This window comes from Staurois parvus, unplaced genomic scaffold (genome assembly GCF_062004578.1).
Source record: "Staurois parvus isolate SC_StPar_1 unplaced genomic scaffold, SC_StPar_1.0 ptg000636l, whole genome shotgun sequence".
Classification (NCBI taxonomy): Eukaryota; Metazoa; Chordata; class Amphibia; order Anura; family Ranidae; genus Staurois; species Staurois parvus.
Window position 1 is genome coordinate 337,436 of NW_028318432.1, and position 23,692 is coordinate 361,127.

Consider the following 23,692-nt stretch of genomic DNA (forward strand, 5'->3'; position numbering starts at 1 on the left):
AAATTGGACTTTAATAAGGCAGACGTAGAGCTAATACAGTGGAGACACCATTTTAATACAGGGCCTACCAGCTCTATTAATCTTTCTCATTTTTAAAAAGAGAATGGTTTCCACCTGGCTTATGAGAATTCCAGTTCATCCGAAATCCTCCAGCAGCAAATTTCTCATCAGATTTGAACCAAATATACAAAGCATTGTGGGAGCTGAAGAGCTCAGTGGGGACTGTGGTGCCGCAGAATTTTCCCAGCATGAAGGCTGACACCGAGTCTCCATCATGGATCTGCAGGAAGTCAAAGTTGCATCTGGAACTCTGCTCCAAGTGAAAATAAGGAAACGTGATGTGCAAGATCTAAAAACAAAAAAGGGGACACAATGAGGATATGAAATATATTGAAGTGTTTGGAAATTGTTTATGATGTCCTTAAATCAGATTCCAGATGTGATGGTAATATCTTCAGAATGGCTCTAAAAATGTGAGAATATGACGGGCTGTCATGGACAGCAAGGACAGTTCTAGTTTTACAAATGGAATAATAAAGTCCTTTATGAGCTATCTCCATAGTCTTCTTATTCTATCTACTTGACGACCAGGGACGTACCCATACTTCACTGGACTTCAAGTGGTTATACCGGGAAGATGCACGCAGCTGCAGGCATCATTCCAGTACCTTTTTTTAGAGCCGACGGTCAACTCTCTACAAGCTGCTGTACTGCCATTACAAGCAGAGGGGGGGCATGTTAATTCGATTCGTTTTCGGAATCATTTCATATCTTCGGCATTCGTTCCGCATATTCAATGGTCTGGGTGGATTACTAAAATTTTGCACTTTTTTGGGAAGATTACTATATATTTAATATAATATTGAATCAGACTTCAGATTTGGATTTGAATTGGACAGATATTGATATTTTCGGACACTAGTCCAACCCAACAACAGAAATGTCACGAGCTGATTGGACAATATCGACTGGCGTCATGTGCATCTGAATTAACGCATGGTACAAGATTTGGATCTATTCGTTTTCTGAATCCAAATTTTTGAACAAATTTGAAAATTTAATTTATTTCCTCATGGGCCTGAACTACTATCACGTCATGTGATGTCATCTGCATTAAACAAATGCATTTGTTAATTTCGGTATAACGTTTTAGAAATATTTGCCATTTGTTTCTGTATCCATTCTGAGTTTCAGATACATTCAAATCTCTGAAAATAACATTTTCATCCAAAAAGCGAATAATAATGAAACGCACATGTCTAATATCCTCTCTCCAACCTAACCAAACTTTCATGTTTGACTTAGTGATTTGAACATATCTGGTAAAGGTTCACCTTCAAGATACCCAACCAACCTCAGCACTTTCCAAACAAAGTCTAAAGCGAACCCTTTTTTGAAAACCGCTTCTGATTCACTAAGCCCTACAGTTCATGTTAGAAAATAGGAACTGTGAGGAACAATTAGGAGATATACCTGCCTAAATTCTCCTTTGCTGAAAGAGATACATTTCCCTTTTTAATTCTATACTTAGTTATACATGTACATATTAGGGCAGGGCTGTTTATTTTTGTTTGTCTTGGGATATACCCTAAATTTGCTAAGCTTGCTCCATTTGGACCAGTCATATCCACTGAAAATTCTGTTTTATATTCCAGAGCAACAAAAATAAATCCATTTAATTAGAAAACTATACAACCAAAAAGTAAGGAGCACACAGAAAACCAAAACATGTATTAATGGTTTATGAAGACCTGTACAAGCCAACAATAAAAAGGCTCCTGCAGGGCGTAAACGGCTTTAAATGGAGTTATTTAAAATTAGTTTGGATCATGGAAACAAAGAACAATGGAGACCGTTGTCACAAAGTGCCAAAGCAAGGATCCAAGAAATGGGTTTGAAATTGTGACCAGATGGTCTTGCCAGTGAAAATTCTCCAAAACATCTAAAACTTGTCAGAACCAAATGAGAAATGTTGACTTTTTATTAAGTGAGTAAAACTAATTTTACTGGCTACATTTATTCTAAAAGTGTTTAGCAAACTAAGGTGCAACACTATCATTGGCTGCCACTTTTTTTTTTGATACTTCGATTTTCTTGGAGACAAAACAATGCCATTAAAGCTGCATAATATAGCAAACACATAATATGGCAGGGATCTTAAACTGTTCTGCAGATTCTTATATACTTCTGTTATGTAAATATCAAGATAGGCCATTCTAGGACATTTACTGAAATCTTTCAACCTTCTATGAATGAGGTTCTGTTTTAGATATAATTGCATTATCATTTAGAGAAACGTTGTTGATAAAGTTAAAGTTTATGTTAATCCAATTACTAAAATCTCATGTTTATGATACAAAGTGATATTGCAAAACTAAATGTTATTCAGTTAGGGTTTACACCTACTTTATAATTTACAAAGGGCTATGCATCCTCCCCCACACTAGTATGAGTCAGTCCCCAAGCCATCTGATAATAGGCCACTCAGAATCCAAGCACTGCATTGTAGGAACTGCAGAGGATGTGCAAGAGTTCTGACCCCAATTGGGAAAGTCACATTTGATCTCTAGCTCAAGGATGGCAGCTCTTTGTTCAGCATTGTATCCCACAGGACCTCACCACCCCCCCCCCTCCCCCCATAAAAGTTTGAGAAAAGTATAAGGCTGAGATTGCCACCAGTTAGTGTCAATGCAGTGTTATACAATAAGGATACTATATCTTGGTACAACATCAACTCCCCCACCCCCCCCACACACACACACTTTTTTGTATGTATTTTATTTTCAATGACATACTGCATATACTGTATATATATATATATATATATATATATATATATATATATATATATAATTTTTTTTTTTTTTTTTTTTTTTAAATGAGTGTAGCTCTACCCCCTGACTGTTATTACTCCAGCTAGGCTCCTGTTGTCAGCCCATATCGCTGGAGTCCATACATACTTATAACGCATGAATAAGGTTTTGTAAGCTAACTTTTTAGCAAGAGTATCAAACCTTTACTGGACTGGCACTCTCATCATTTTATACTTTGCTCTGCATTGTGGGAGGGCGGGGGCAGTGTCATATGTTCCCCATACTTGGAAGTAGTGAGTATTTTCAATGCAATCTGGCAGCAGCAGCAGCAGCAAGGATGCGCGGGAAGGGGAATGCAAGTACTGGTGTATTATGGTCTCTCCTATAAACCAACGCTGTTGCTTTACCATCTATTGGCAATATTGTGTAGCACTACCCCCTTAGGGATTGCTGTTGATTTGGGTTCCCCTGTAGTCCTGCACGGCCAGTCATTCAGCATATCTCCAAACAAATTTTCCTCCGGAGACAGAAACCAGTCCTTGAGCTTTGGTTTTGGTATTTATTGAGGGGATTAGAACTTGGATAGGGTTAGAGGCAGGGGCAGACTGACCATTTGAGCACTTTGGCACTGCTCGAGGGCCCAGGGTCAGTAGGGTGCCCCATAAGATGCCCCTGGTACCTTTCATTGGCTTTTTCATAGGCTTTTTTGGGTGTGGGTGAGGACACAGGGGCCCCATGATCCCCTATTGCCTGGGGGCCCCAGGAGTTGTCAGTCCGCCCCTGGTTAGAGGAATATAGGATGCCCAAGGGAACCGATATCTGAGGACAACTTCCTGAACTATTCACAAGCTTCTTTTCTGCAGCACAATCTCTGTTGGGGTGCTAGCCAGCAACTCCTAGTTGTATCACCCCAGAACCTAGATGAACTCCTCCTCACCTAGCAATCTGGAGACTTTCTTCCTGAGCAGGGGATCTGGCTCCTGTTCCTTTAAATAAGGTGCACAGTCACTAGCAGGGGGCTAATCTGGTTTCCCACCAGAGTGCTCCTTCCCCTATCTGCCCAGGGGGTGCAGGTGTACTCACTCAGATTCTCTTCTGTACTGCTTGAGGGTTTGCTGCTGCTACCAAGCCTATCAGCTGGGCTGCTCCTTCCCTGCCATAAATGGTGGTCCTCTCTCAGGGGGCCATTGGGTCCCGAGCTTTCCTCCTCTTTGACTCCAGGCAGGCCCCATCCCACTAGGCCTCCTGGAAGCCTTCCTCTTGCAGCTTCACATCTTCCTGCTCCACACTCCTCTCCCACCACCACACTCCCTGCAACTGAGCAGGCTCCAACACTTCTAAGAGAGTCCCAGCCCCTTGCCAAGCCTTCTGTTGGGGATTGGATTAAGTCCCTCAAGAGTGCAGCCAGTCACTCTTCAGATCCACCCACTGCCTCCAAGACCCTCCTCCAAAAGCCTCAGAGCTGGAGGAAATTCCAGAGGGGCTGACCTGCAGAGTCTCTTAATCCTGACCAGAAATTGACCCCTCTGGCTATCTCACCTGAGCTTTTAACCAGGGAAGTTGCTACAATAACATTCAAAAATTGATCTCCTCAGTGTAACACCCTCCTAAATAGGTGCTAGGATTGGTTAGGTTTAGTGCTGCCTCACTGTGTTCAGTGAATCTGTGTGTATTTTTGTCAGGTAAATTTAGCTTGCCTTGCTAAAAGCAGTGTGGCTTTAATTAATTCGTTAGGTCTGTTCAGTGTTCTCAGCTGCTGCCAGTCTGATAACTCCCTCTGCTTTACCAGAAATTAGCAGAACTTTCTGGATTATAGGTGTGGAGTTATGCCGATGACAGCATGAATATTTATACAGCCCTGGCTAATCCCAGGAAGCAAGACCCTGATGGCAGCTGGGCAACTGTATATATTCTCTGGGCACAGTGAGCTCTGGGTCTTTTCCTGTGTAGGATCAGTCCAGCCTGTAGGGCGGCTGCCCTCGAAGGCAGCATTGCCATGTGCTTGCTGTTCGAGAGGCCTCAGGTAGGCGACCTGAGGTTCTGGATGCTGAAGCTGCTGAGAGCTGACTGAGGGGCTGCCTATTGAATATCTAGCCTGTTTTCACTGAAGGAAAGTGTTGTTTGGAAGTTGAAAGGAGGCAACCAGCTATCCCTGGACATTTTGTGAGTACAGACTGCTAAGAGATCTCAGAGACCTTTGGGCTACTGCCACCCCAGGTTTCTTGTAGAGAGTCAGCTGTGTGTATTTGCAAAAGGGGACATCGGCTGATGTCCTGAGGAGTTTAGTCTGCCTAGTTTTCTGTGACGGGACTCTACTCTTCTGATCTCTACTGATCTTGTTGTTTTAAAGAAGGAAGCCTTCTTACTGTTCTACTACAAGCCAAGCCCACAGTTTGCTAAATGTAAGGACTTCTGCTTCAAGCTTAGGGCTCATATACACTGCAGCTGATAAACTCACGTTTAGGAGCTGTTCAGCGTTTTTTTCAGCAGCCCGTGAACTCACCCTAATGTTTTCCTATGTGTCCATGTACACATCTACATTTATGGTCATTTACAGGCAGTTAAGTTTACAGTCTTTTTTTTTTAACGCAACAAACTTGCGTTCAGACGTTAATTTTATCAGCGTTTCAAATGCAAAACGCTTGTAAACACAGCTAAACACGACAAATTGTGTTTATAAGCATTTGCAATTTTTTTTTTAACTCTTCTAATTTCCAATGCTGTCCAGGGCCTTTTTCATCATGAAAAATGCATACAAAGAGTTTTCAAGGTGCTCAGATGGACAAAACACTTAACACAGGATGTTCCTACCAAGCCTGTCACACATTGTAATGACCAATTCACACCTCAGACCTCTCCCACCCTTGGAAACAAAAGATATGTAAATGGTCATTCACACCTCAAATTCCTCATGAAGACCCCCTGCCAGGTGACCTTAATGACTCACTCCAGCAGACACCTTCCCACCATTGGAAACAAAAGAAATTTTAATGAGCAACTCACACCTAATTATCTCAACACATACTACTGTCTCTGCTTCTACTGTGTGTATTTCTCTGAAATAGTTAATAATTTGCCACTTTTCAGTGCATTCTGGGCATTAGGGAGGTTCTCCTGTGCTTATCGTTAAAAAATGCTTCTAAACGCAAATGTACATAAACGCGCATAAATGTGGCTAAACCGACGTTTTTTTACCTACATTTTCCAGCAGTCAGTTTCCATCATTTAGAAATGTCTCGTGTACATTGAGCCTTACAAAAAAGAGATCACTGTCCTCAATTTGAACATAGTTTCTGATTTGGAGTGTCCCACTCAATTCTCTCATCCCTATCCAAGTTCTCCAAAAAGAAAAACAACAAAAACAACACCCCTAGAGTGGTTATTGAGGAAAAGAATGACTGTGTTTGTGTGCCTGGCTGCGGGGCAATCCACCAGGGAAGAACCTGGGTAAATTTCCAGTGGCTCCTATGGGAGTAAACGCTAAATCTGTTATTTGTTTACTTTTTGCATCATAATTGTAAGACTTCATATTTTTCTCACCTTATCTGCTTCTGTTTTTATGATCCAAGAACAACTTATATTGTGACCATAGGATTCATTGCCTGGATTGCTGGGGTAGCTCAGTGTCCCATTTAAACCAATGAAAACACCTCCACAAGCTGAATTAAAAAAAAAATAAAAAATGTAACTTAAGACATCCCTAAAGTGGAACTTTAGTCAGAAAATTACCCACTTCAAGTCCAGACACTTTCACCCCCTTCCAGTCCAGGACAATTTTCAGCTTTAACGCCATCACACTTTGAGTGACAATTACTCAGTCATGCAACACTGTACCCATATGAAATTTGTAGCCTTTTTTTGAGACAGATAGAGCTTTCTTTTGGTGGTATTTTATCACCACTGTTTTTTTTTTATTTTTTGCTATATAAATGAAAAAATACCAAACATTTTGAAAAAAAATCATTTTTTGCTTAGTTTTTGTTATAAAATTTTACAAATATTAATTTTTCTTCATAAATTTAAGCCAAAATGTTTTCTGCTACATTTTTGGGGTAAAAATAACCCAAAACAGTTTATGTTATTTAGTTTGTGTACAGTCTACAAACTATGGGATATATATTTGAAAATTGATCAGTTGAGATCCTAAAATGCCGAACGCTGGTATGGCATATGGCAGTGATCAGGACGCTGGTATGGGGGTGATCAGGACATTAGCATGAGGTATGGTGGTGATCAGGACGCTGGTTTGGGGTATAGCGGTGATCAGGACATTAGCATGAGGTAAGGTGGTGATCAGGATGTTGGTATGGCAGTAGCCAGGACGCTGTTATGGGGTTTGGGGGTTATCAGGATGCTGGTATGGGGTATGGCAGTAATCAGGATGCTGGTATAGGGTATGGTGGTGATAAAAATGCTGGTATGGGGTATCGCGGTGATCAGGATCCGGTATGGGGTATTGCGGTGATCAGGATGCTGGTATGGGGTATGGCAGTGATCAGGGTAATGGTATGGGGTATGGCGGTGATCAGGATGCTGGTATGGCATGCGGAGTGATCAGGATGCTGGTATGGGGTATGGTGGTGACCAGGATGCTGGTATGGGGTATGGTGGTGATCAGGATGCTGGTATGGGGTATGGTGGTGATCAGGGCACTGGTATGGTGTAATGCGGTGATCAGGGCACTGGTATGGGGTATGGCGGTGATCAGGGCACTGGTATGATGTATGGCGGTGATCAGGGCACTGGTGTGGTGCATGGCGGTGATCAGGGCACTGGTATGATGTATGGCGGTGATCGGGGCACTGGTATGGTGTATTGCAGTGACCAGGGCACTGGTATGGTGTATGGCGGTGATCAGGGTACTGATATGGTGTTTGGAAGTGATCATGGTGCTGATATGGCATATGGCAGTGATCAGGGTGTTGGTTTGAGGTATGGCAGTGATGAGGACACTAGTATGGCGGTGATCAGGACAATGGTGTGATGTATGGGGGTGTTTTGTGTGCACTGGGACAGGTGACAGGGCCTCCCTGCATTATTTATTATTCTTATTGTGGTGGCAGTGATCAGAGACACAGGGGCACTATACTGGGGTGGCTGGCACTGCAGTGTGTGAGTTTACAAGTAGCCTGGCAGACTGCTATACACTCACACACTGCAGGATCGCTTCTCTCTGCTCTCACACTGAGAGCAGTTCAGTTTCCAATATTCACTATGTGTTGTGATTGGTCACAGAAATTACATGGTAAAGCACCACGTGATCACCCGAACACAGTGGTAATGTGATTCACTGTGTCCAGGCGACACACCAAACACCAGGCTCCGGGGGGGGGGAACTCTGTGATACGTGCATGCGCCATCAATGCGGGCTGACATACAGGAATGTTAGCCTGCATCGGCGCTGCATCCCGTCCGCTGTCTATATACAAAGGGCAGACGGGAAGTGGTTAAGTCCTGATAGATCACTTCATGCTGGCCCCTTTTGCAGGTATAGCTATGTACAACATTAAAAATAAATGTCTATACCCATGTTTCTCAAGTAATGGGTTGTGACCCAAAAGTGGGTCGCGACCAGGGGCGGACTGGGCTATAGGGTAAGTGCCCCCCGCCCTCTCTAATGCTCCAATATAATGCATGGTTCCCTGACAACGTAGCTTAATAAAAACTGCCAGCTGCTATAATATAAATGTTAAGATAGCCAGGACCGCAACTACGGCCGGCCTTAATAATTGTATCAATTCGGCCAGCTGGACTCAGTAAGGAGGTGCACATGGTGCACTTACAAAGGGCCCTCACTCTCATTCCTCCTTCCAGCCATCCACACAGGAGGGAAGAAAAGCACCACTGGACTCCGGGGAATGACTCTACTAGGTACATTTCCTGGGTTGTGGCTGGGTGATGGAGAGCACATGTTGAAAGGAGTGAAAGAAAACAGGAAAGCGATGGTGATGGGGGGAGACTGAAAGTGTGCATAAAAGGGGAGGACTGAAGGTCATGAAAGGCAGGTCAAGGTGGGTATTGAAGGAGAGTGTGAAAGGGGGATAAGGAAAGATCATAAAAGGGGAAAGGAAGGCGGCATGAAAGGGTGGGCTAGAGCAGGGCATGGAAGGGGGGATTGAAGGAGTACATGAAATGGGCAGGACTGAAAACCCTTACACAAATATTGTATAAATTATATTTTTTATTTAAAAAGCCACTGAAGACATTAATACTCTTAACTCACTGTGCCTTTAAGAGGGTGAGAGGTAGAGGAGGCATTGCTCAGCTTAATGGGCTATTAGTGAGAGGTAGATGGGACATTACTTAATGTGAGAGGAACACAGCAGTTAGTAAGGGGAACACAGGAGTCAGTGAGGGGAATGTAGGAGTCAGTAAGGGGAACAAAGGAGTCAGTGAGGGGAATATAGGAGTCAGTAAGGGGAACACAGGAGTCAGTAAGGGGAAAACAGGACATGGCAGTCAGTGAAGGGAACACAGGAGTCAGTCAGGGGAACATAAGAGTCAGTAAGAGGAACACAGGACACACCAGTCAGTGAGGGGAACACAGGAGTCAGTGAGGGAAACACAGGAGTCAGTGAGGGAAACACGGCAGTCAGTGAGGGGAACACAGGAGTCAGTGAGGGGAACACAGGAGTCAGTGAGGAAAACACAGGACTTGGCAGTCAGTGAGGGGAGCACAGGAGTCAGTGAGGGGAACACAAGACACGACAGTCAGTGAGGGGACCACAAGAGTCAGTGAGGGGAACACAGGACATGGCAGTCAGTGAGGGGAACACAGCAGTCATTGAGGGGAACACAGGACATGGCAGTCAGTGAGGGGAACACAGGAGTCAGTGAGGGGAACACAGGACATGGCAGTCAGTGAGGGGAAACCAGGAGTCAGTGAGGGGAACACAGGACATGGCTGTCAGTGAGGGGAACACAGGAGTCAGTGAGGGGAACACAGTACACGGCAGTCAGTGAGGGGAACACAGGACATGGCAGTCAGTGAGGGGAACAAAGGAGTCAGTGAGGGGAACACAGGATACGGCAGTCAGTGAGGGGAACACAAGAGTCAGTGAGGGGAACACAGGACACGGCAGTCAGTGAGGGGAACACAGGAGTCAGTGAGGGGAACACAGGACATGGCAGTCAGTGAGGGGAAACCAGGAGTCAGTGAGGGGAACACAGGACATGGCTGTCAGTGAGGGGAACACAGGAGTCAGTGAGGGGAACACAGGACACGGCAGTCAGTGAGGGGAACACAGGACACGGCAGTCAGTGAGGGGAACACAGGAGTCAGTGAGGGGAACACAGGATACGGCAGTCAGTGAGGGGAACACAAGAGTCAGTGAGGGGAACTCAGGACACGGCAGTCAGTGAGGGGAACACAGGACACGGCAGTCAGTGAGGGGAACACAGGACACACCAGTCAGTGAGGGGAACACAGGAGTCAGTGAGGGAAACACAGGAGTCAGTGAGGGAAACACGGCAGTCAGTGAGGGGAACACAGGAGTCAGTGAGGGGAACACAGGAGTCAGTGAGGGAAACACAGGACTTGGCAGTCAGTGAGGGGAGCACAGGAGTCAGTGAGGGGAACACAAGACACGACAGTCAGTGAGGGGACCACAGGAGTCAGTGAGGGGAACACAGGACATGGCAGTCAGTGAGGGGAACACAGGACATGGCAGTCAGTGAGGGGAACACAGCAGTCATTGAGGGGAACACAGGACATGGCAGTCAGTGAGGGGAACACAGGAGTCAGTGAGGGGAACACAGGACATGGCAGTCAGTGAGGGGAAACCAGGAGTCAGTGAGGGGAACACAGGACATGGCTGTCAGTGAGGGGAACACAGGAGTCAGTGAGGGGAACACAGTACACGGCAGTCAGTGAGGGGAACACAGGACACGGCAGTCAGTGAGGGGAACAAAGGAGTCAGTGAGGGGAACACAGGATACGGCAGTCAGTGAGGGGAACACAAGAGTCAGTGAGGGGAACACAGGACACGGCAGTCAGTGAGGGGAACACAGGAGTCAGTGAGGGGAACACAGGACATGGCAGTCAGTGTGGGGAAACCAGGAGTCAGTGAGGGGAACACAGGACATGGCTGTCAGTGAGGGGAACACAGGAGTCAGTGAGGGGAACACAGGACACGGCAGTCAGTGAGGGGAACACAGGACACGGCAGTCAGTGAGGGGAACACAGGAGTCAGTGAGGGGAACACAGGATACGGCAGTCAGTGAGGGGAACACAAGAGTCAGTGAGGGGAACTCAGGACACGGCAGTCAGTGAGGGGAACACAGGATACGGCAGTCAGTGAGGGGAACACAGGAGTCAGTGAGGGGAACACAGGACACGGCAGTCAGTGAGGGGAACACAGGAGCCAGTCAGGGGAACACAGGAGTCAGTGAGGGGACCACAGGAGTCAGTGAGGGGAACACAGGACATGGCAGTCAGTGAGGGGAACACAGGACACGGCAGTCAGTGAGGGGAACACAGGACACGGCAGTCAGTGAGGGGAACACAGCAGTCATTGAGGGGAACACAGGACACAGCAGTCAGTGAGGGGAACACAGGAGTCAGTGAGGGGAACACAGGACATGGCAGTCAGTGAGGGGAACACAGGAGTCAGTGAGGGGAACACAGGACACGGCAGTCAGTGAGGGGAACACAGGAGCCAGTCAGGGGAACACAGGAGTCAGTGAGGGGACCACAGGAGGCAGTGAGGGGAACACAGGACATGGCAGTCAGTTAGAGGAACATAGGACACGGCAGTTAGTGAGGGGAACACAGCAGTCATTGAGGGGAACACAGGACACAGCAGTCAGTGAGGGGAATGCAGGAGTCAGTGAGGGGAACACAGGACACGGCAGTAGTGAGGGGAACACAGGAGTCAGTGAGGGGAACACAGGACATGGCAGTCATTGAGGGGAACACAGGACATGGCAGTCAGTGAGGGGAACACAGGAGTCATTCAGGGGAACACAGGACACAGCAGTTAGTGAGGGGACCACAGGAGTCAGTGAGGGGAACACAGGACATGGCAGTCAGTGAGGGGAACATAGGACACGGCAGTCAGTGAGGGGAACACAGCAGTCATTGAGGGCAACACAGGACACAGCAGTCAGTGAGGGGAACACAGGAGTCAATGAGGGGAACACAGGACATGGCAGTCAGTGAGGGGAACGCAGGAGTCAGTGAGGGGAACACAGGACACGGCAGTAGTGAGGGGAACACAGGAGTCAGTGAGGGGAACACAGGACACGGCAGTCAGTGAGGGGAACACAGGACATGGCAGTCAGTGAGGGGAACACAGGAGTCAGTGAGGGGAACACAGGACATGGCAGTCAGTGAGGGGAACACAGGAGTCAGTGAGGGGAACACAGGATACGGCAGTCACTGAGGGGAAGACATGAAACATCAGTCAGTAAGGAAACACAGGACACAGCAGTCAGCAAGAAGAACAAAGGACACTCCAGTCATTGAGCGTAACACAGGACAAAGCAGTCAGTGAGGGGAATACAGGACATGTGTGATTAATATTATTATAATTCATATAGCAAAACTCCTTTATATTAAATTGTTACAAGACAACATTTAAAGGAATAATTTATTATTATCAGAAGACCCATTCATATTCCATTAAAAAACAAGTGTCAGCAATCGCTTACCTTGTGTCTGAGTTTCACAATTGAAGCCAGTCCATCCATTCGTGCAGTTACATGTGTAACTATTAATGCCATCCATGCAAATCCCACCATTCTGACATGGATTGTTGGAACACTCATTGATGTTTTCTGAGCAGTTAGCACCATCCCATCCTAAATGACACTCACAGGTATAGTCTGAGATCCCAGGCTGGAAAGAGATGGTCATTAATATCATAGAATATCAGAACAGCTGGAAAGTGACATACATCTGGTCTGTAGGCCCATCCTGTCAATCTGAAAGGTTTGTGATCAGTCAGGCAAAATGAAACCACTTGTGGTTTTGTTTGAGACTGTCCAGATTTCTCAGCCATTTAATATATGACGTGGCTCAGATGAATTTTTTGCTCACATGTTCAGGATACACAATTGCATGCTGGGAGTCAGTGATGTAATATATCCAGAAAACACATTAAAAAAACAAAATAAGCGCAGTACAAATGCTATATGCCTGAAATTTATAATACATCTTTTTATGTATTTATTTATGCTGCCCTGAAATTTAGTGCAACCCATTAAAAAATGTTTATAAACCGCATATAGCGTTTTTATGCGAAATAGTAGGGAAGGTCCCCTTATTGAGATCACTTCCTGCTGCGTGTCTGGGACAGGAAGTAAAGTGAAGTCTCCCTGATGGGACACAGACCAAAATATAAAAAATAATACAAATCTGACAGGATCCTACTCTATCCAAAATGAAATCAGAACATTTTGATTTTACATACAATTCATGCATATTTATAAAGCAGTAAATGTGAAATTTACCAAACATTCACTGCAGGCGAATCTTCCTGATAAATGTGTTTATGTATACAGTGAATGACTCATGACCAGTGAAAGTTTAGAGACATTTGCAATTCCATTTTTGATAAATTTGCCCCAAAGTTTATGTTTAATGTTAGTTTGAGTGGTTGCATGGAGGGTAACAGTTACTATTAAGATGTCAGATGTGATCTACCGTATTCATTTGTTCGGTGTAATATGAAGGTCAGAGTATTCCAAGGAAATGGTAGAGGAAATCACCTTGCACTCTCCATTAACACAAGGATTTTGCTTTTGGCAGATGTCACTGGTAGACTGGCATCCACTCGCCCCAAATCCATTTCCAGCATAACCAGGAGGACAGACACAGACGGGCAGAAGACCCTCTACAACAAAAAACACAAAATAATAATAAATTGGAAGGCAACTAATCACATTGTATTAAATTACATCAATGTAAAGAACATACTGCTCTTAATTATCTTGGATATATTTGTTTGTTTTCCTCTTATGATGGTCAGTCCATATGTTTTAAAATGGAATCCCAACTACCCCCCCCTCTTTTTTTTTTTTTAATTTGGATAGAGTGAGCAATATACATTTGTGACCAGAACAATAGAGAGGTGAGCTCATCATTCTGCTGCTTCTCCTTTCACTGTCCATTCACAGGGTGAGAGAAGTGTTTTTGAACTGCAACAGAGAGAAATCCGGTCTTCTGCCGTGCCGGACAGGATTGTGCTGTGTGGCAGAGCTGTATACAATTGATGACTGGGTAGACAGAGGAACAAATACTTTGGCAGGTATGCCAGCCCCCAAGTGTGTCTGTGTATTTAGCTGTATGCTGAATTTGGTTTTAATATTTTTACAGTAGCCAACAGCTACCTGATTTAATTCTGACGTTGTAAATAACCTACAAGCACCTTAACCTGTTGGCGCTGACGGTACTCAAATATTTGGCCTCTCGGCGGCTGGGCCTTGACGCTGAGCAGCCACAGATTTGCGTACCAAAAGTAAACAAACATGTGTCGAGAGCGGCGCCCTGCGTGCTCCCAAACACATTTATTGGCCCCTCATGGAAAGGTTCCGATCACTACTTGCGATCAGGACCCTGATCATGTGACTGCTGTGACAGCCAATCATGGCGATCACATGACCCTAAACCCCAACTCGCCTCCTGATGTCAGAAACCCCTTAAAAGGCTGGGGGGTGCCAGCGCGAAGGGGTTAATAAACTGTACAATGTGTATGAATTTAGACTATTATAGTACATTATAAATTATATTTTTTTTAAATACCTTTGCTTGGAGCACATGAAGCTAGTGGATGGCAACCTCCGTTATTCACTGAGCAGACGTCGATCTGATTGCACGTCTTACCATCACCTTCGTAACCTATTGAAGGATAATTATTAGCATGGAATTATTTATGGTACAGATCTAAGAGGTTATGTAACAAAACATATCAGGGAACAAGGGTGTGCACATACTGAGAATAACCAATCAGATTTTATTTTATTGAAGTCAGACCAGTGAAAGATCACTTCCTATTGGTTGCTGTGTGTATTGTAGAACAAGAGCAGAGCATAGAGAGATTTATGATTGGTTGCTCCAGTGATTTCACTCTGTATGTTTCTTCCAGCTAAGGAAGTTGATGCAACCATCCTGTAAAAGTAAGGGTGGCATTACCTGGTGGACAGGAGCCACAATGATAGGAGCCCATAGTATTCATACATTTCACCAGCGGGGCCACAGAACATCCACCATTGTCAGCCTGGCACTCATCGATATCTTGGCAGCTGTAACCATTTCCAAGCCAACCTTCAAAGCGATAAAATAGGGAAACATTTTAGGCTAAAAGACAATTGTTTATTATCTATTGTAAGAATTGTGTTGTCGTACATTAACCCCTTGGTGACTGAGGGTAAAACAAATCTTAATGCCTGCACATAATTTTGAAACTTTGACATGTGTTAGTAAAATCGTACATATCATCACAACTAGGGGCGGACTGACAACTCATGGGGCCCCCGGGCAATAGGGGATCATGGGGCCCCTGTGTCCTTGCCCAAACTCAAAAAAGCCTATGAAAAAGGTACCAGGGGCATCTCATGGGGCCCCCTACTGACCCAGGGCACTCGGGCAGTGCCCGAGTTTCCAAATGGTCAGTCCGCCCCTGATCACAACTACTTTGTACATCCAGGTGGATTATACCTTGTTTTTTTCCAGGACAAATTGGACCTTCTTTTGGTGGTAAATGATAACAGATATCTTCTGATTTTTTTTTTATTATCAAAGGAAAACTGCCTCAAAAAATGTGAAAGAATATATTTTTTTAAATGTAGCTACATATTTCTTGCTACTGCCATAACCCACCACCAAAGAACAACACGAAAAAAAAATTCTCCTGCTCCTGGCAATTGCAGTGATATCACATATGTGTATGTTATTGGTTGTTTGTACCTGTAGTACAGCCCAGAAACTATAGTGTGCATTTTGCTTTTTGTATCCTATCTAAAACACACTGACATTGATAATAATAATTTTAAAAATGCTTTAAAAAAAAAAAAAGAAAGAAAAAAAATCCTGCCAAAAATGTACTGACCATGACTTTTGATCCTGAGCTTTGACCCTTATTTAACCCTAATACTAATCCTGGCACTAACCTGGATCTATCCTTGATCTGGGTATTTTTACTTTTCTTTCTTTTTTTTAATTTACTTTTTTTTTTTCTTTACACACACTTGTTTTCTTACATTCTCTCTGCAAGAAGAGAGAGATACGTTGTAGCTCTCCCCCTATTCAGAGACAAAAGAAAATACAGGAGCAGGCAGCACAGTGACTGATCACTATGATAGCCAATCAGAGGCTATTACAGCGATCAGGTGACCCAGAACCGATTGTTAGTACAGAACCCGGGGCAGCCCAGTCTTTGTGCTTGGAGCACTTGTTTAATTGGCTGTTAACCAGTCTGGGAGGCAGCCAGTCAGAGTAATTAGCTGCACTGAAGGCCAGAGGAGAGATCTGGAGTCTAATAGACCCCAGATCTCTCCATAAAGAGGACCAGTCATGGCCCATGCTATTACAAGGAATGTTGTTCATTCCTTATAATAGCAATAAAGTTGATAAAAAAAAGCTTAAAATTTAAAGCGCCCCCATTCCCTCCTGCTCATGCACAAATGGGAACGTGCACATAGGACCTGCACGCATATGTGAAAAGGCGATCGCACCACACATGTGAGGTATCGCCGTGAATGTCAGAGCAAGAGCAATCATTTTAATGCCAGACCCCCTGTGTAATTCTAAACTGGTAACTTGTAAAGGCTTTTAAATCGTTGCCTATGGAGATTTTTTAAGTATCGTAATTTGGTGCCGTTCCAAGGGCAGACACAATTTTAAGGCATGAAATGTTTGGTATCAATTTACTCACCATAACATCATCTTTTATATTCCACCAAACAACTGGGTATTATTTTGTGTTTTTGTACATTAAAATCCATTAAAGTGTATTTTTTCCTCAAAAAATTGTGTTTGAAAAACCACTGCGCAAATATCATGTGACATAGAACTATGCAGTGCTCACCTATTTATTTTCCCGGGCATCGGCTAAAAAAAGAATGTTAGTGCATTTCCTCCATCTTTATTATGGGAAACGCTTGCCAATTTATAATTGGCAATCGGTTCTTCCAGTAGTAAAGATGTCCGCTGGTGTATGCTGCAATTTCTGCACAGCCTGATAGCCGAGCTATGTGACAGGGAGCAGAGGGGTGTTTGGTTGGAGCATGGCAGGAAGCCGGCTGGAGAGACTCGGGACTGTGTTTACCAGATGAGCTTTGACATCTGAGGAGGGTATATTCCGTTTGCCCACTGGTCCGGTTGAATACTGTTCATGTGATGACTGCCCATACCATCCTACCTGAGGAGCCACTGTGTTTACCAGATGAGCTTTGACATCTGAGGAGGGTATATTCCGTTTGCCCACTGGTCCGGTTGAATACTGTTCATGTGATGACTGCCCATACCATCCTACCTGAGGAGCCACTGGTTTGAGGGATCCAGAGGTGATCTACATTTGCTTTGTGGCCCTGTGGGGTCGTAGAGTGGAGGTGAGAGGCCATTGCAGCCATACTACCTGGGATCACGTTTGGAGTGTGCTGTGATTCACCTGCACGTCTTAGTAATATGAACTGTGGACACTTTATTTTGCACTAAGCCATTGGTATCTGTTTGGTTTTTCCTGCAGATACCCACCTGGTCACCATTTAATACCCTTGGATACTAGGGGTCACTGTCTCCTTTATATCCCCATGTGGATTTGGGTCATCTGTTACCCCGTTTGTTTAAATATATATATTATCAGTATTTTATGTATGTTATCCTTTTGAGTCTTTTATTATTAGCGCTGCATCACTTTTTATATGTGTTTCTATTATCGCCCTTATTTGGTGTGGGATAGATGCTGGCTGCTTTTTAGTTAAGTGTATTATTTACCGTAAAAGCGCAGGAGGATATATTTCTGTTATTTATTTGTGAGTACTAAGTCGTTTTCTAGCAAAAAAATTATGTTTTTTACATTTGGGAGAGGAATGCTAGAATTGACTCAGACTGGAAGTAGTTAAATATGCCTGAATGCTATGTTTGCTTAGCCATATAGTCATACCTGCAGGACAGGGGCCACAAGTAAAGGATCCTGGAGTGTTATTACACTGGACTGGAGGATTCGGGGAGCAGGGAGGGCTAGGCAGGGAGCATTCATCTATATCAGCAGTACAGGCAGCATTCCCAGGAGGTGATGTCCATCCCGTCTCACAGACACAGAGGTACCTGGGCTGCAAACACACACACATAAAGAAAATGATACCCTTATTCTAATTTTGTATGAATAAAATAAGATGTTATTTGAATTCAATTTAAACAGATTTTCATGCTTATAAATCATTTTCTGTTCAAATGATTGCCTATACAGTGTCCGTTTCCTTCCAGCTCCGATGATTACCATTCTGTAGCCTGTTTACTGGTTTTAAAGTGTTACTAAACCCAGGACCCTGCATTCATCTGGTCTCCCACAGTACACAGAACATGGAAATGCAAATATTTTAGTAAATATAAACTGCTAAATACCTTTTCTCATCAGCAGTTAGAGCAGTCTTGTGACTTCTATCAGTGTTCATCCAAGCACTAGCTAAAACTTGTAGGAGGAGATTTCTTTCTGCTCTAGGAGGATGCAGAACTCCTGACCTCTATGTGACCAGTGCTGATTAGTCCTGTGCTGATCACATGCACTCTCCCAAGAAAAAAGAAGCTCTCTAGCAATACACACCAAACTGAGCACGTGCAAGTGACTACAGTTCAGTCTGCCTTATCAGGAGATAACATGCCTGATGAAGGGGTCCTGCGAGACTCCAAAACGTTGCCTTGCTGTAACTATGTGATGGTTTATTAAAACCTTTGGACCCGTACTGGTGATCCTCGGTGTGCTGGTGACTTTTTTTCCTTCCTTATCAGGAGATAAGACACTAGCCCCTCCCTCTTAGATTGTAAGCTCCACGAGCAGAGCCCTCCTAACCCTCTTGTATTGACCTGTATTGTTGCTGTATTGTCTCCCGTTATATTGTAAAGCACTGAGCAAACTGTTGGCGCTATATAAATCCTGTATAATAATAATAATAATAATTATTATTATTATACAGGATTTATATAGCGCCAACAGTTTGCTCAGTGCTTTACAATATAATGGGAGACAGTACAATTACAATACATTTCAGTACAGAAGGAATAGGAGGGCCCGGCTCGTGAAGCTTACAATCTAAAGGAAGGGGGAGGTGATACAAAGGATTATCTATAATAATATATATAATATAATAATAATAAGAGGTGACTGCTTGAAAAAGGAGAGGAACAGCAGAAAGGATCAAACGGCCTTTTTACACAATCTGGAGGATTAACCCCTTAGGTTCCACAGTGAGTATAAGAAGCATGCTTTACTGCATATTCAGACTGATTTTACTGTTGTGGGTTTAGTAACACTTTAACCTCTGGTGTCAGTAAATTCTCACAATGACTGCGCATAGTAAATGTGTCATGGTACTCTTTACTGGGAAAAATGCAATTCCACAGGCATTGGAACAAAAGGCCTGAAAAGCCCAAATGGATGATGGATATTTCATCCCATATACTGCATGTAGAGTTCTTATTTAGTCTAGAAATCAGCACTAACCCCCACTAAAAGTAGCAGAGAATCCAGAAAAATGCACTTTAGTATGACAGCTTATGTTAATGCTAGCGCTTTCAAGAACCTAGTCAAAGGGCAGCAACAAAGAATGCGTGTTTCTTGGGACACTACTAATTTTTTTAGGTTGAATGCTATAAGAAACACCTTGCCCCTACCACAATTCTGTTGGAAAATTGACAATCAGGACATGCTTAAAGTGACACTAAATTATATTCTTATTACCCAAAATGAATACATACACATCCACTACTTAATGGTCCTGTAAACCAAATCTTTCCTTTTCCCCCTCATTTTTATTTGTTTAAAATGAGTGGTGCATGTTAGATGCGGTCATGTGCACTGCTCTGTGCACACTACAAATCCCCTAATCCATAGGACATATTGGGAGCGAGCAAGAGAGGGTGACTATGTGTCTACACACAGGGGGACCATAGAGAACAAACATAGCCACCCTCTAACAGCACGTCAGATCACAGCAACAAACAATAGAAATTTGGAGGAGCCTGAGAGAAATGGAAGGTAAGACTAGAATTTTTTTTAACCAAAGATTGGTATCACTCTAAACCCTGTTATTTTTTTTTTTTTTTGCCATCTGTTTCTCTTTTTGGAAGAATATCCTAATTTCCTATTTGGCAAGGGTTGGACAGAACAGGAAGCGAGGGGAAATCCCCCTAACGGGGAGGCAGAGAACACAGAATGAGGAGTTAGACCCTCTGTCATGTATGTATAGTACTTTCTATGTCCCACTGGGTGACTAATTTCTATAACTTCCAGTACTCTTAATGGATATCAGACTGAACAAGAGGTTGGGAAAATCTACTCAGCATGGACATAAACATTTAAAGAGATCCTATCACCAACTTGGAAATGCATTTAAAGCACAGAAAAAATTAAGTATCACAAATGCTAACTTGCAGTGGTTTTATTTTTTGCAAAAGGTTTTTATACACTTGTAGTGTGTCTTGTCAATTCCCTAGCACAACCCCTTCCCTCCTTGCACATCGGAGCCCTCTCTTCTGGTGGGTGAAGGTCTAATTTTCATCTGTGCTGACCCAGCTCCTCTGCCCTTCCCCTCACCACCTGCTGGGGTTGGACCAAAAGGCAATACTATAGAGTGTCGCTGAAATGACAGCTTGGAGTATGGAGTATGCTGTCAAATCTAAGATGGCAACTCCCAGTAGCAATCTCATGGCTTTTGGAAGTCCTCACAAGGGAGCTTTTTATAGGTATTTTACAGGCATAAAACATTTTATATGCATATACTGTATAATGTTGTCAGAAGATTTTAGTTGAAATGAATGGTCTGGTGACAGAGTCTCTTTAGAACCAGCTCTTATTCCAAAGCTCTTACCCTTTCTCATCCTTTTCAGAGTTAAAGAAATTGTTCTGACTGGAGTTAGAGTTTTAGGGTGTCCCCAGGGGCGGACTGACCATTTGGAAACTCGGACACTGCCCAAGGGCCCGGGGTCGGTAGGGGGCCCCATGAGATGCCCCTGGTACCTTTTTCATAGGCTTTTTTGAGTTTGGGCAAGGACACAGGGGCCCCATGATCCCCTATTGCCCGGGGGCCCCATGAGTTGTCAGTCCGCCCCTGGGTGTCCCTGACTGTCCAAGTACGAGGGGCGTTCAAGTCAAACCGAGTGTTTAACTAATGCCTGGAAAGCTTCGGCATAGAAAGGTATGTCAGTACTCCTGAACCATCCTAGGACAGCCTGCCTCACTTCATCATCATTGTGTTCCCACAGAAAGATTTGTCGTTTGTGCAGTTTCATGACAGATTATGTGTCGATTTATCCAGGATCAGGCATTCCAGGCTCTGAATGTTCACAGGAATGACTGCTGTGGGTTGGGAACCACCACGGCCGAGATCGTCATTGAAGGATGTACAGCCATCTTTGAAACATTTACAGCATTCAGATGACTTATGTAGCTGAGTGTCTCATCACCGCACTGTGTTTGAAGTCTGTAGATTTCGGCAAGTTTTATGCCTTCGTTTACAAGCAACTTCATCATCACATGCTGTTCCATGCACACACCAGCACTGCTGTCTGCCATCTTGATTAACGGTCTCTGGACTGGTCCGCGACATATGTGCCACCTATCAGTAATAGGACACACTTGCCACTTACTACTGCGTCCCTTTTTATACCTGTAAAAAATTCCCGGTTTGACTTGAACACCTCCCATACAAATATTAATTAAACTATGCCTATATTTACTAAGCACTACCTTTCTTGGTTCCCTAAACTAGGGACTGGTCCACCATAATAAAATGACTATTTTATGATTTTTTTCTATACAGGATATCAAAGCTCTAAAGCGCAGATTGTTCATTTTGTGCCATGGATTGATAAGTACCAATGGCAATGGCAAGCAAAGGACTCCTGAAGAAGTGTTTCATCTTTATTTATGTATTTATGTCAGGTACTTATATAAAACAATTTATGCAGCACTTGACATATTGCACATTCACATCAGTCCCTGCCCTCAAGGAGCTTACAATCTAAGGTCCCTAACTCACATTCATACGTACACATACTAGGGCCAGTTTAGACAGGAGCCAATAAATCTACCAGCATGTCTTTTCAGTGTGGTAGGAAACCGGAGTGCCCGGAGGAAACCCACGCAGGTACAGGGAGAACATGTAAAATCCAGGCAGGTAGTGCTGTGGTTGGGATTTGAACCGATGACTCGAGTGCTTCCAGGTAGAAGTGATAACCACTTAGCCACTGTGCTGCCATCTTTGTTAGGTTCCCTGTCAAAGTCTTTGTGTGTCCCTCTCAGATCACAGTCTTCTCATGTGTCCACCAGCAAAGACTGATGAGCTTACAAAGTGACCAATTTGAAGAGCAAGATGGTCCATGAGTCATCCCATGCAGGACCACCTCCCACTCTCCTCCCATGAGCAGCTTCTGTTTCCCAACAGAATGTACCAGCATGCTTTAATATGCCTTACAATACAACTATTATTTATTCTGGAGGGCTAGTTCTCATTTGCTACCTCCGCAAGTTGTTTTTATAGTTAGAAATGATGCTCATCCTATCAACTAAGATGTAAGCCTTAGCACCAGAATCATACATATGAGGCCGCACTTACCTGACCTGGCTGGACTCTGTCTAAATCTGTACAGATTCCATGGACACAGAGCTCTGCAGAACCAGCTTTGCAATCATCATACTTAGAATTGCATTGTGGGCCATACCACTCTGGAGTACAGGTGCAGCTGTAGAATACAACACTTGTTATATATCACTTTAATATTTACAGAATACATCTGCTGTGTAATAGTTTCATTTGAAATCACTGCAAAATCACTCTTTTTCATGAAAGTACAATATATACAGTATCCAAGTAGATAATAAAGAAAAGCAATGACATGACAGAAAGAAAGATTTAATTTCAGGGGTCGCTATGTAACCCAACATTTCCCCAATATAAATTAGCTGCAGCTCTTAGTGCACTTAAATGTTATGACTAAATATTTAGCATTTTCATATTTTGTTGTAGATTATTGTTATATTTTTTTATTTGATATTTGAATGCACTCTATTTTATATAAGTATGCATATTATAACTGTGTAAATCATATTTTAAAACAACTATAATAAACACTTGAGGACTAAGCATTTTCTGGCACTTTTTTTTGCTAGAAAATTACTTATAGCCCCCAAATATTATATACTGTATTTTTTAGCAAAGACCACACAGAATGAAATGGAGATCGTTGCAATTTTTTTATGTCACATGGTATTTCAAACGCAATTTTTGGGGAAAAAATAAATTTTAATGGATTAAAAAAAAACACCCACAATATATACTCCAATTTAAAAAAAAATATGAAAGGATTTTACGGCGAGTAAATCGATACCTAACATGTCACTCTTTAAAGTTGTGTACGCTTATGGAATGGCTACAGACTACGGTACTTAAAAATCTCCATAGGCGGTGTCTTCAAATTTTTACAGGTCTAGCACTAGAATTATTGCTCTTGATCTAACATTCGAGGCAATACCTCACATTGTGCTGCAAACACTGTTTACATATGTGTGTGCAACTTACGTATGCGTTCACTTCTGCGCGCGAGCACAGAGGGGTGGGGAGCGCTTTCATTTTGTAAAATTATTATTTATTTATTACACTGTCCCTTTGTTGATTTTTATTGATCACTTTTATTCCTATTACAAGGAATGTAAACATCCCTT

The 23,692-nt window shown here is 43.5% G+C and overlaps 1 protein-coding gene across 1 annotated transcript in view; it reads right to left on the reverse strand.

Annotated features, from left to right (window-relative positions):
* CUBN (cubilin) overlaps positions 1–23,692 on the reverse strand; it is a 346,655-nt gene that overhangs the window by 304,651 nt on the left and 18,312 nt on the right. Inside the window, exons 6-13 of the mRNA XM_089693694.1 lie at positions 22,587–22,713; positions 17,918–18,086; positions 14,947–15,078; positions 14,557–14,652; positions 13,524–13,648; positions 12,465–12,651; positions 6,354–6,472; positions 115–349 (exon numbers count right to left, since the gene is read on the reverse strand). Of these exons, the coding sequence (XP_089549820.1) occupies positions 115–349; positions 6,354–6,472; positions 12,465–12,651; positions 13,524–13,648; positions 14,557–14,652; positions 14,947–15,078; positions 17,918–18,086; positions 22,587–22,713 (1,190 nt within the window). The remainder of the gene's footprint in view (positions 1–114; positions 350–6,353; positions 6,473–12,464; positions 12,652–13,523; positions 13,649–14,556; positions 14,653–14,946; positions 15,079–17,917; positions 18,087–22,586; positions 22,714–23,692) is intronic.